Below are 13,162 nucleotides of genomic sequence, written 5' to 3'. Positions count from 1 at the left end.
TCATGCATGGCACGGAAGGTTCCCCTGCTTAAACCAGCACATGTCAAGGCCCGTCTTAAGTTTGCCAATGACCATTTGGATGATCCAGAGGAGTCATGGGAGAAAGTCATGTGGTCAGATGAGACCAAAATAGAACTTTTTGGTCATAATTCCACTAACCATGTTTGGAGGAAGAAGAATGATGAGTACCATCCCAAGAACACCACCCCTACTGTGAAGCATGGGGGTGGTAGCATCATGCTTTGGGGGTGTTTTTCTGCACATGGGACAGGGCGACTGCACTGTATTAAGGAGAGGATGACCGGGGCCATGTATTGCGAGATTTTGGGCAACAACCTCCTTCCCTCAGTTAGAGCTTTGAAGATGGGTCGAGGCTGGGTCTTCCAACATGACAATGACCCGAAGCACACAGCCATGATAACCAAGGAGTGGCTCTGTAAGAAGCATATCAAGGTTCTGGCGTGGCCTAGCCAGTCTCCAGACCTAAACCCAATAGAGAATCTTTGGAGGGAGCTCAAACTCCGTGTTTCTCAGCGACAGCCCAGAAACCTGACTGATCTAGAGAAGATCTGTGTGGAGGAGTGGGCCAAAATCCCTCCTCCAGTGTGTGCAAACCTGGTGAAAAACTACAAGAAACGTTTGACCTCTGTAATTGCAAACAAAGGCTACTGTACCAAATATTAACATTGTTTTTCTCAGGTGTTCAAATACTTATTTGCAGCTGTATCATACAAATAAATAGTTAAAAAAGTCATACATTGTGATTTCTGTATTTTTTTTTTTTGATTATGTCTCTCACAGTGGACATGCACCTACGATAACAATTTCAGACCCCTCCATGATTTCCAAGTGAGAGAACTTGCAAAATAGCAGGGTGTTCAAATACTTATTTTCATCACTGTATGTCTACAGTCTCTGACAATCTTCTATAGAATTACATAGGTTGAATATCATGTGTAGCCCTCTCAGAGGCTGCAGTGGATGCCCTTTTTTCCTTAAATCAGAGTTCCACCGAAAAAATAAATATTAAAAGTCAGCAGCTACAAATACTGCAGCTACTGGGGTAGATCCGCGTAATCTATCTGATTTACGATCTGCCGGCGCAAGTTTAAGAGGCTAGTGCAGTATTCAGAAAGCACTTACCTCGAAACGTGCGTCAACGGATCGTAAATCCCCCGGTGGAATTCAAATTCCGCGGCTAGGGGGAGTGTAGTATTTAAATCGGACGCGTCCCCGCGCCGATTTAACTGCGCATGCGCCGTCCGCGAATTTTCCCGGCGTGCATTGCTCCCAATGACGTCGCTGGTTTCGGCGTGAGCGTAACTTGCGTCCAGCGCTTTTTTGAATCGACTTACGCAAACGACAAAAAAATTCAAAACTCGGCGCGGAAACGACGGCCATACTTAACATAGGATACGCCTCACATAGCAGGGGTAACTATACGCCAGAAAAAGCCGTAAAAAAAAAAGCGGCGGGCGTTCGTTTCTGAATCGGCGGAAATCGGCATTTGCATATTCGTCGCGTAAAAAACTGAAGCGCCACCTAGCGGCCAGCCGGGAATTGCAGCCTAAGATCCGACGGTGTAAGTCACTTACACCTGTCGGATCTAAGGGAGATCTATGCGGAACCTGATTCTATGAATCAGCCGCATAGATCCGACCGTCGGATCTCACAGATACGACGGCGTATCAGGAGATACGCCGTCGTATCTCTATCTGGATCTACCCCACTGGCTTTTAATATATGGACACTTACCTGTCCTGGGCGCCCGCAATGTCAGAACCCGAAGCCAATCTGTCCCTCGGCTCTTGGGTGCTGCCGCCACCATCTTCGGTAAGGGAATCAGGAAGTGAAGCATTGCGGCTTCACTTCCTGGTTCCCTACTGCGCATGCGCGAGTCATGCTTCGCGATCCCACTGGTCCCTGTTGTCTTCTGGGACCTGTGTGTCTCCCAAAAGACAGCGGGGGGCGGAGTAGGCGCCGGACGTGTTATAGGTCACTGCGGGGGTCTATGCCTGGAAGTGGGAGAAAATACCTGGATTACACAGGTATCTGCCCCCTCCCTGAAAGGTGCCAAATGTGACACTGGAGGAGGGGGGGATTCAAAAAGCGGAAGTTCCAACTCCGCTTTAAAGGTTGACAACCACTGATATAGGCAGTAACATTTTTTTGAGCTTGTTTAATAAGATAGTGAGCAATACAGTAAGTGCAGTTACTCAAAGCCAATATTATAAATAACATTTTGCTTTTAATATGGCCTACTGTGTTTTGCATATTGCCATTAGTAGTAAATTTTTTTTTATTATTAATGAAAATGCCATAAAACTATCCCCTATTTTGTAAACGCTATAAATTTTGCTCAAACCAATCGATAAACGCTTATTGCGATTATTTTTGTTTACAAAAAATAGGTAGAAGAATACGTATCGGCCTAAACTGAGGGAAAAAAAGTTTTTTTATATCTTTTTTGGGGACATTTATTACAGCAAAAAGTAAAAAAAAAATCATTTTTTTTCAAAATTGTCGCTTTATTTTTGTTTATAGCGCAAAAAAGTAAAATCGCAGAGGTGATTAAATACCACCAAAAGAAAGCTCTATTTGTGGGAAAAAAAAGGACGCCAATTTTTTTGGGAGCCACGTCGCACGACCGCGCAATTGTCATTTAAAGGGACGCAGTGCCGAATCACAAAAAGGGGCAAGGTCCTTAACCTGCATAATGGTCCGGGTCTTAAGTGGTTAAAGTTGGGGTGCGTGTTATACGCCTGTGCATGTTATACGCCGATAAATACGGGTATTTATTTGTAAAATATTTTGAAAACCATTTATCATTTTCCTTCCACTTCACAATTATGTGCCACTTTGTGTTGGCCTATCACATAAAATCCCAATAAAATACATTTAAGCTTTTGGTTGTAACATGACAATATGTGGACATTTTCAAGGGGTATGAATACTTTTTCAACTCATTGTATATATCAAGTTACCAAGAGATGCTACAGAATTGTCTCTTCTCATTCTAGGAAGGAAAGCGTGGTGTGCAGAAACCCACAGTGTTCTATATGCTACATTGTGGCAAGGCTCTTTATAACAACTTGCTGTGGAGGAACTGGTCATTGGAGGCTTTGTCACAAATAATTATCATTGGCAACAGTTTCAGAGGGATTGAAGAACGGTAAGCTATATACCCCTATTTAGATCGAGACAGCTGTATACCCAGAACATTTCACATCTGTCTAGAAAGGAAGGAGAATAATCAAAAAGAGCAGCTCTGGTAGTTCTCAATATGGGGATTTCGGTGCTAAAAATTAAATGAGAAATGATGTCCCTGATTCTAGCCTTAAAGCAGTATTTAACACAAAACCAAAAATTTGATATTTTGCATAAATAACTAAAACCTGATAATTTTTTTTTTTTTTATTATTATTATTTTATTTTTTGTGTGTGTGTGTTTTTTAATCTTTGTATTGGTTTTTAAGCTGGTCATTTTAATCACTCCTGGCAGTGTTAGGTGGTCTGTCTCATCTATATAAACTAGTAAATTCTGCCAGAAAGTTTGTGCTGTGCAAAACAACAGACTTACTGGCTGGATGACCAGATGAAAATATATCATGCACTGTAAGTATTGACATATACAGAACAGGCAGTAAGGCCCGGTTCACACTGATGCGAGTTCAAAACGAATGTGATGCGTCAAAAACATTCTAAATTTGCATGTCATCCATAAAGTCATTGTTGTCGATGATGGTCGTTCACATACATGCGTTGCGATTCCTCTACGAATGCGATTAAAAAAAAGGGTCGTTCTGGAATCCCATTGATGGTTCACATATGTGCGAATTCCACCACACTACTCTCCACAAAAAGCAGGAAGTACCGTATTTATCGGCGTATACCGCACACTTTTTTGCCCTGAAAATCAGGGCAAAATCGTGGGTGCGCGGTATACGCCGATACCTGCTTTCCCGCGCCGAGTTTTGAATACTGCGCCGACATATACCGAGCGCAGTACACTCGGGTATAGTCGGCTCCTTCCGCGCTCACGTCCTGGATGTACAGGACGTGAGCGCGTGTGTTGCCGAGCCTGCCCGACAATACACGAGTGTACTGCGCTCTGTATATGTCGGCGTAGTATTCAAACTCGGCGCGGGAAACGAGCGGGGAGGACGCAAGGACGCCGCAGAAGGATGCCGGACCCAACGAAGAGGACACCCGAAGCCCGCAGACGGACCCCGGACCCGACGAAAAGGACACCCGAAGCCGCAGAAGGACGCTGGACCCGACGAAGAGGACACCCGAAGCCGCAGACGGACGCTGGACCCGACGAGGCCGCCGATGGACGCTGCGCAAGACACCAAAACTGTAAGTACAAAAAAAACTTTTTTTCCACAGGATTGGGAGCCACTTTAGGGGTGCGCGGAATACGCGGGAGCGCATTATACCGTGATAAATACGGTACACAGGAAGTTAACACTTTTTTTTTTTTTTTTTTACATTACGATTCCATTGGCTAGAACATAAATCGCATGTCCAACTCCTGAAATTTGTGGTAAATTTGCACCTCACACAGGACAAAAAACTGAACAAATTCACAGTGCAGCAGTGTGAACCGAGCCTAAAAGCACATTTAAAAAGATCCTTATTGATTTATGTATCTATAAGCATTGTGAATAAATTCATTTTCAAAATTTTAGATTTTTTTTTGTTTTTTTTGAGAACAGAGTATTATCATGCTGCCAGAAAGTAAAAAGTACAAAAGTAAACAACCAGGCAGGTGTTTCTAAGCGGTTGAAACTGTCAATGCCAAAACCTTCCTTTCACACCCTTCCCCCTACTGGGCCTATAACCACAGGAATTTTCTCCTCTCATTCACCTAATCCTAAGTTATTCTTTTGCCCTGCCTCTACACACCTCTCCTAAACATGATGGACTTGCAGGGTCCCACCTGTAATTTTGTACAGCCCAACAGACCCTTCAGGATAATACAAATCTCAAGTCTTTGATGTGAACCCTGAAAAAGAACACCTTCACATTAAAAGCGCATGTAGTGATTAGGGATGGCCCTTTACGCTTTCTAGGAATCTGTAAATAGTGTAATGTCCATGGTCTGGGCACAGATGCACAGGCCATAAATTGGATCCCGTCGTCACCTAACCAATAAAACCTTTAAAGAAAAAAAAAATCTCTTAGTCCTGCTTGCCTAACCCTAATGCTTAAAGGGGTTATAAACCCTCCTGTTTTTTCACCTTAATGCACCCTATGCATTAAGGTGAAAAAACTACTGACATTAATCAGCCCCTCCCCCCCCCATTTTACTTACCTGAGCCCTGGAATGTCCCACGGCGAATACGCGCAGTCTCTCTGCCCAGGTTCTCAGCTCTTGATTGGATAGATTGATAGCAGTGCAGCCATTGGCTTCCACTGCTGTCAATCAAATCCAATGATGTGGGGGGTGGGGCCAAGTTCTGCATTTGGCAGCTATGGACACCAAATGCAGGACTCGGGAGTGCACATGCAAGGTAACTCCCCGGGAGAGCACTTCTCCTAGGGGGGTTATCTGATGCAGGGAAGAGTCGCCAGAGTACCCCAGAAGTCAGTGTTCGGGGTCACTCTGTGCAAAACGCACTGCACAGTGGAGGTAAGTATGATATGTTTGTTATTTAAAAAAAATAATACTCAAATCTTTAGTATCACTTTAAAGCATACTTAAACCCAAAAACAAAAATTTTATATATTGCATCTTCCCAGTTCTTGGATGTGGTGGCTGCATTATTTTTCTTTTATTCAAGCAATTCACCAAATTTTAACCTATAAGACTAAATTAACACAAAAAAGGATTTATCAGACATCCAAACTATTGAGACTCTTCTGTGTCCGTATCAATGAGCACAGAAACACTGATGCACACATATGTATGTGTTAGCTACAAAATAGACGAAGGGCTCGTTCACATGTGAGGTTGGGGGTGGTAAAATCCTGCAGTTGAGCTCCACCTTTTACTGCCCCCCCAACTGCTACCTCCTTTACTTACAGTGGCAACAGCCGAGAGTGTACATATGCCAAGGCCGCGCCCGTGATGCTTTGCAGCATTAGCAGGAATTATATTCCCTGTTGCTTCCAGCTGGTGTAGCGTCCACCTAATGCAAACTTGTAACGGGAGTCACTTTTGGGCACAGATTGAGCCAGGAAATAAGGGACATATGTTGGATTGTTTTAGCATGGACAGTAATCCACAATACATTCCTTAATGTCTGCAAAGAACTAATATTCTGACCCCACCGGTCAATAGTGACTCATTCCTCTGTGTAGCAGAGGCTGTTGATATGCTAATTGAGTCTGTACTGGGGTGAGGTGGATTTGAGCTTGGTAGACAGCCTGGCTCCTGAAAGACTTTTCATTATGTATGCTAATACTGTTTTATGTCTGGCATAGAAATGTGTATTCTGCAGGTGAATCACTTATTGTCAGAGACGGAATGTCTGGGGAATAATTAGCTCAACGGGATGTCATTGTCTAAGAGAGTGTGTATTGAAGTGATGTGTGGGTGGAGAGTTCTTTGTTCCTTTGATTACTGTAACATGTTGTACTGTATATAAGACTGAGAGTTACCATTAAAAGTGTTCATTCACTTTGAAACCAGAGACCAGAGCTTGTGTTGTCTCGGTTATTCTGGGATATGGGATGGATGGTTGGAGTGTCAGATAAGCTGTCATGGTTAAAGGAAGGGAAATCGTAAACGGTGGTGACCGTTACAAAACTATTCAATGGAAAAGGGCCGCCCTGAGACCACATGCAATGCACACAGTTGTGGCGCTCTACTGTGGGGTTCAGAGAGTTAGGTCAGGTGGGGAAGAAACGTATACAATATTTCTTCGCTGCCTGTCAAATGCTCTCTAAAGAGCGATCTAAATGCGGATCACATCGCAGAGATCAAAGCACATGAACAAGCCCTAAAAAAAAAATATTACCGTAATTCCATTTTTGATTTTGTAGTATTTAGCTTATAGGTTGTTTCTATAGTATGCTCTCTATAATGTTGTAGAATACTTACATTTGTAAAATATTTTATTTTTTAGATTGCTATCCAGAATTTTGCAAAGAGACTATACTTACATCTTTAAGGTAGGATTTTTTTTTTTTTTTTTAAGGTTTTTATGTGCAACAGATGATTTACCCCCCAAGAGTTGTCCAACCTTCTGACCTTCCTGGGCCACATCACATTGGAAGAAGAGGAATTGTCTTGGGCCACACATAACATGCAATAACTATAAGGACAGCTAATGAATAGTGTTGGGCCGAACACACCCCCCCCCCCCCCCCCTCATTTTGAAGGCTTATATGCAAGTTATTGGCCATAAAAAGGGTATAGAGGCCTTGGTACTGCCCTGGGGGAAATTAATCAGTGCAAAAATGTTTTTTTTTTTTAAATATATTTTTTACAGGAGCAGTGATTTTAATAATGCTTAAAGTGAAACAATACAAATGAAACATTTCTTAAAATGTAGTGCCTGGGAGGTCCCCTTAGTCTGCCTGTAAAGTGGCACATCTGTACCGTGTATAGAATCTGCTGCAGCAAAACTGACATTTATAAAGAAAATGAAAACGACAGTCGCTTTCAGCATGACAAAATTAGGTACTTGGGTAGCAGAAGGAATATTTTGACATAATGAACCCCTAAATCAACTAACCAAATTGCTTGTATAATGTTCTTCTTTAACCACTTCCATACCAGGCACTTATACACCTTCCTGCCCAAGCCAATTTTCAGCTTTCATCGCTGTCGCAATTTGAATGAAAATTGCGCGGTCATGCTACTCTGTACCCAAACAAATTTTTTATCATTTTGTTCCCACAAATAGCTTTCTTTTGGTGGTATTTGATCACCTCTGGGGTTTTTATTTTTTGCGCAAAAAATAAGAAAATACAGAATATTTAAAAAAAAAAAAGGTTTTCTTTGTTATTTTTTTTGTAAATAAGTACATTTTCTACTTCAATGACGGGCACTGTTGCTTCTGTCAGACGCGAGTGAGGAAGAGCCGAACAACGGCTCTTCCTGTTTACATCGTGATCAGCCGTGATTGGACACCGCTGATCACGTGGTAAAGAGTCTCCGCCGGAGGCTCTTTACCGAGATCGTAGATGCAGGGTGTCAGACTGACACCCCGCATCTCCGATCGCCGCGCTGCGCGCCCCCCGCGCCGGCATGTTATCCTGCTGGACGTCAATAGACGTCCAGTCAGGATAACAGAACCACTTCCCGGACGTCAATTGTCTATTGACCAGGCAGGAAATGGTTAAAGTGATTGTAAAGGCTCGTGTTTTTTTTTTCTTTTTTAAATAACAAACATGTTTTATTTACCTCCTCTGTGCAGTTGGTTTTGCACAGAGTAGCCCAGATCCTCCTTTTCTCGGGTCCCTCTTTGCTGCTCCTAGTCCCTCCCTCTTTTGAGTGCCCCTCAGCCAGAAGTTTGCTACAGGGGGCATCCAAGCAGAGTCAGAGCTCCGTGTATCCATTTAGACATGGAGACCCGGCCTGGCCCCCCCCCCCCACTCCCCCGACTCAGGAGGAGTGTACTGGATGGCTGAGGGGGTCGTGGACATCATTGGAGAGAGAAGGAGCTCAGGTAGGTAATTGGGGGTTGCTGGGCACACTGCTACACTCAGAAGGTTTTTTATCTTAATGCATAGAATGCATTAAAACTTCTGACTTTACAACTATTTTAAGGCTGAACTCCAGGCAGATATAAAAGACACACATTAAAGGAACACTAAAGGCAAACTTTTTTTTTTTTTTTAAATAACAAACATGCCTCCACTGTGCAGCTCGAGTGTCCCCTAACCCTGTCTTGGCTCCTCCTCGCAAAAGCTTTCCACCTTCATGCGAGCGATGGTGGAAAGCTTTTGCGAGCGCGCTCCCGTAATACAGCGGCGGGCATAGCCGCCGACTGTATCACTCGGCCCCGCCCCCGGGCGCGGCGCGTCATCCGCTGTGATTGACAGCAGCGCCAGCCAATGGCTGCGCTGCTATCAATCCGTCCAGCCTAGCCAATCAATGGCCAGGCTGGGAACCGAAGAGGATCACGTGAACGCGCGCGGGACTTTCGAGGGGTCAGGTAAGTAAAACGGGGGTCCGGGGGGGGGGGGGGGGCGGTACAGTCGGATGTTTTTTCACCTTAATGCATAAGATGCATTAAGGTGAAAAAACATTTACCTTTACAACCCCTTTAATGCAGCTCTGTATGAAGTAAGGCCCCTTTCACACAGACGGACCGTCCAGGTCCGCCTGTCAGTTTTGACGGCGGACCTGAACCGCCGCTCCATGCATCTCTATGGAGCGTCGGATGTCAGCGGAGACATGTCCGCTGACATCCGATCCGCTAAAAGCAGAGAGGAGCTTGTCATCCGCCAGCTCAGCGGAGATTATCGCGCAGGGTATTGCAGCGTATTGGGGTATTGCAGAGTATCGTGCAGGGTATTGCAGAGTATTGGGGTATTGCAGAGTATCGCGCAGGGTATTGCAGAATATTGGGGTATTGCAGAGTATTGCGCAGGGTATTGCAGAGTATTGGGGTATTGCAGAGTATCGTGCAGAGTATTGGGGTATTGCAGAGTATCGCGCAGGATATTGCAGAGTATTGGGGTATTGTAGAGTATCGCGCAGGATATTGCAGAGTATTGGGGTATTGCAGAGTATCGTGCAGGGTATTGCAGAGTATTGGGGTATTGCAGAGTATCGCACAGGGTATTGGGGTATTTCAGAGTATCGCGCAGGGTATTGCAGAGTATTGGGGTATTGCAGAGTATCGCGCAGGGTATTGCAGAGTATTGGGGTATTGCAGAGTATCGCGCAGGGTATTGCAGAGTATTGGGGTATTGCAGAGTATCGTGCAGAGTATTGGGGTATTGCAGAGTATCGCGCAGGATATTGCAGAGTATTGGGGTATTGTAGAGTATCGCGCAGGATATTGCAGAGTATTGGGGTATTGCAGAGTATCGTGCAGGGTATTGCAGAGTATTGGGGTATTGCAGAGTATCGCACAGGGTATTGGGGTATTTCAGAGTATCGCGCAGGGTATTGCAGAGTATTGGGGTATTGCAGAGTATCGCGCAGGGTATTGCAGAGTATTGGGGTATTGCAGAGTATCGCGCAGGGTATTGCAGAGTATTGGGGTATTGCAGAGTATCGTGCAGAGTATTGGGGTATTGCAGAGTATCGCGCAGGGTATTGCAGAATATTGGGGTATTGCGCAGGGTATTGCAGAGTATTGGGGTATTGCAGAGTATCGCGCAGGGTATTGGGGTATTGCAGAGTATCGCGCAGGGTATTGCAGAGTATTGGGGTATTGCAGAGTATCGCGCAGGGTATTGCAGAATATTGGGGTATTGCGCAGGGTATTGCAGAGTATTGGGGTATTGCAGAGTATCGTGCAGGGTATTGCAGAATATTGGGGTATTGCAGAGTATTGTGCAGGGTATTGCAGAGTATTGGGGTATTGCAGAGTATTGCGCAGGGATAGCTGAGCTGGGATGGATGGATCTGTGACTGCAGTTGTCACAGATCCAGCCCTCAGTGCTGCTGACACCCGCTCCCCCCCCCCTCCTCTCACACTGTACCGATCGGTACAGAGAGGAGAGGGAGGAACCGGCGTCATCAAATGACACCGGTTTGTTTACAAGTGATCGCTCCATCATTTGACGGAACGATCACGTGGTAAACGGCCGCTATCAGCGGCAATTTACCGCGATCCGTGATGCGCCGGGTCTTCTAGACCCGGCGCTCACGGATGATTCCAGGGGGCGCGCGAGTGGAGGATTCTGGGAGGACGTCCCAGGGACGTCCTGTCACAGTAGCTCGACAGCACAGTAACTCGACCACGCTGTAGCAGTAAAATGCCTATGGCACAGTCGGCAAGTGGTTAAGTAACAGGTACTATGAGCCAGATTGAGGTACAATTACGTTACTCCTCAGCGGCATAACGTATCCCATTTACGTTACACCGCCGCAGGTTTACAGCGTAAGTGCCTGATTCACAAAGCTCTTACCTGTAAACTTGCGGCGGTGTAACGTAAATCCACTCAAGGCAAGCCCGCCTAATTCAAATGGGGCGGGCACCATTTAAATTAGGCGCGTTCCCGCGCCGAGCGTACTGCACATGCTCCGTCAGGTAAATTACCTGACGTGCATTGCGCTAAATGACGTCACAAGGACGTCATTGGTTTTGGTGTTAACGTAAATGGCGTCCAGCGCCATTCACGGATGACTTGCGCAAACGATTACACCTGTCGGATCTTAGGGCTATCTATGCGTAACTGATTCTATGAATCAGCCGCATAGTTGGACGGGCGAATCACAGAGATACGACGGCGTATCAGGAGAAACGCCGTCGTATCTGTTCTGTGAATCTGGCCCTATGATCCTAGGATGGCCTAGATTTTTTTTTTATATTTTTATTTCAAAAAGCTAAGATCAGCATATTTGTAAGTTAAAACTGATTTGCGATTCAGGATATTTTATTAATCCCGAGGGAAGTTATTTTGTTAAAATTTTAAGCAGTTGTATACCTGAAAAAAGAAAACAACCTGTAAGGCAAAGGCATAATAAGCTAGTAGGCACAGGATACTAGCTCATTATAAAATACTTTCCTTTGAAAAAAGCGCCGGCATCGCCTCCCGATCACCGCTGAGGGAGCTGACATGCTCCCTCAGCGTTTCTTCCGGGTTTGCAGCTCCAGCGCTGTGAGTGGCTGGAGCCGCGATGACGTCACTCCCGCACATGCACGCAGGACTCCTCTTTCCAGCAAGGAGCTCTGATTTTTCTGGTAGCATCCGCCGGACCTTTAGAGCGCATGTGCCGCTGACGTCAACGACTGCATGTAAGGTGATATCTCCGAAACCGTACAGGTTTAGAAGATATTCATTACCTGTAGGTAAAAATGTCAAAGCAGGGGATACAACTGCTTTAAATGATTATGGATAATGCTAAGATGGTAGTACCTGGTGCTGTATATGTGCTTAGTTAAAACCAAAGTGTACTATAATTTATCATCTTTCATTTCACTGCAGAGTTTACAAGCCGTAGAAGAAACATTGTTTCCGGAGTGCCCGAAGTACAGCGATATCTTTAATGACACATCCATACATAGCTTTCCTCTTACCAAATTAGAAACTTTTCCTAAAGATCTATGGCAGCTTCAGGAGGAACCTCGATACGAAGAGTGTGGTGACCTGGAGATCATCCGAAATCTTACAATATAGTACTGAAAGTACTCTGAAAGGACTGCACATCTTCATAATATGACAACTTTGCTAGTGCCCTGTAGTTCTATAGACATGGTTTTATCTAGGATTGCACAGAATTGTGTTGGTTTACTTTCAGGTATGGGCAAATAAACTAGGACTGCGCTCTGCTGAAGCCAAACAGAATTCATACAAATTATGTCGGTGTCCCTCATGAACTGGACACATTTCAATCCATGTATGGTCAGCTTTAACCACTTAAGACCTGGACCATTACGTAGGTAAAGGACCTGGCCAATTTTTGCGATTCGGCACTGGGTCGCTTTAACTGACAATTGCGCGGTCGTGCGACGTGGCTCCCAAACAAAATTGGCGTCCTTTTTTCCCATAAATAGAGCTTTCTTTTGGTGGTATTTGATCACCTCTGCGGTTTTTATTTTTTGCGCTATAAACAAAAAAAGAGCGACAATTTAAAAAAAAATTTTTTTACTTTTTGCTATAATAAATACCCCCAAAAAAAGATCTAAAAAAAAAAATTTTTTTTCCTCAGTTTAGGCCGATAAGTATTCTTCTACATATTTTTGGTAAAAAAAATCGCAATAAGCGTTTATCGATTGGTTTGCGCAAAATTTATAGTGTTTACAGAATAGGGGATAGTTTTATTGCATTTTTATTAATATTTTTTTTTTTTACTACTAATGGCGGCGATCAGCGATTTTTTTCGTGACCGCGACATTATGGCGGACACATCGGACAATTTTGACACATTTTTGGGACCATTGTCATTTTCACAGCAAAAAATTCTATAAAAATGCATTGTTTACTGTGAAAATGACAATTGCAGTTTGGGAGTTAACCACTAGGGGGGTTAAGGGTGACCTCATATGTGTTTCTAACTGTAGGGGGGCGGGACTGGATGTGTGACGTC

At 44.4% G+C, this 13,162-nt stretch overlaps 1 protein-coding gene across 1 annotated transcript in view; it reads left to right on the top strand.

The window, feature by feature from the left end:
* SRRD (SRR1 domain containing) overlaps nt 1-12,536 on the top strand; it is a 55,080-nt gene extending 42,544 nt beyond the window's left edge. The window contains exons 6-8 of the mRNA XM_040351247.1: nt 3,021-3,172; nt 7,074-7,119; nt 12,061-12,536. Of these exons, the coding sequence (XP_040207181.1) occupies nt 3,021-3,172; nt 7,074-7,119; nt 12,061-12,252 (390 nt within the window). The 3' untranslated portion in view covers nt 12,253-12,536. The remainder of the gene's footprint in view (nt 1-3,020; nt 3,173-7,073; nt 7,120-12,060) is intronic.
* Nucleotides 12,537-13,162: the final 626 nt, after the last annotated feature.

This window comes from Rana temporaria, chromosome 1 (genome assembly GCF_905171775.1).
Source record: "Rana temporaria chromosome 1, aRanTem1.1, whole genome shotgun sequence".
NCBI classification, from domain to species: Eukaryota; Metazoa; Chordata; class Amphibia; order Anura; family Ranidae; genus Rana; species Rana temporaria.
This window is presented reverse-complemented; position numbering and strand designations above follow the sequence as displayed.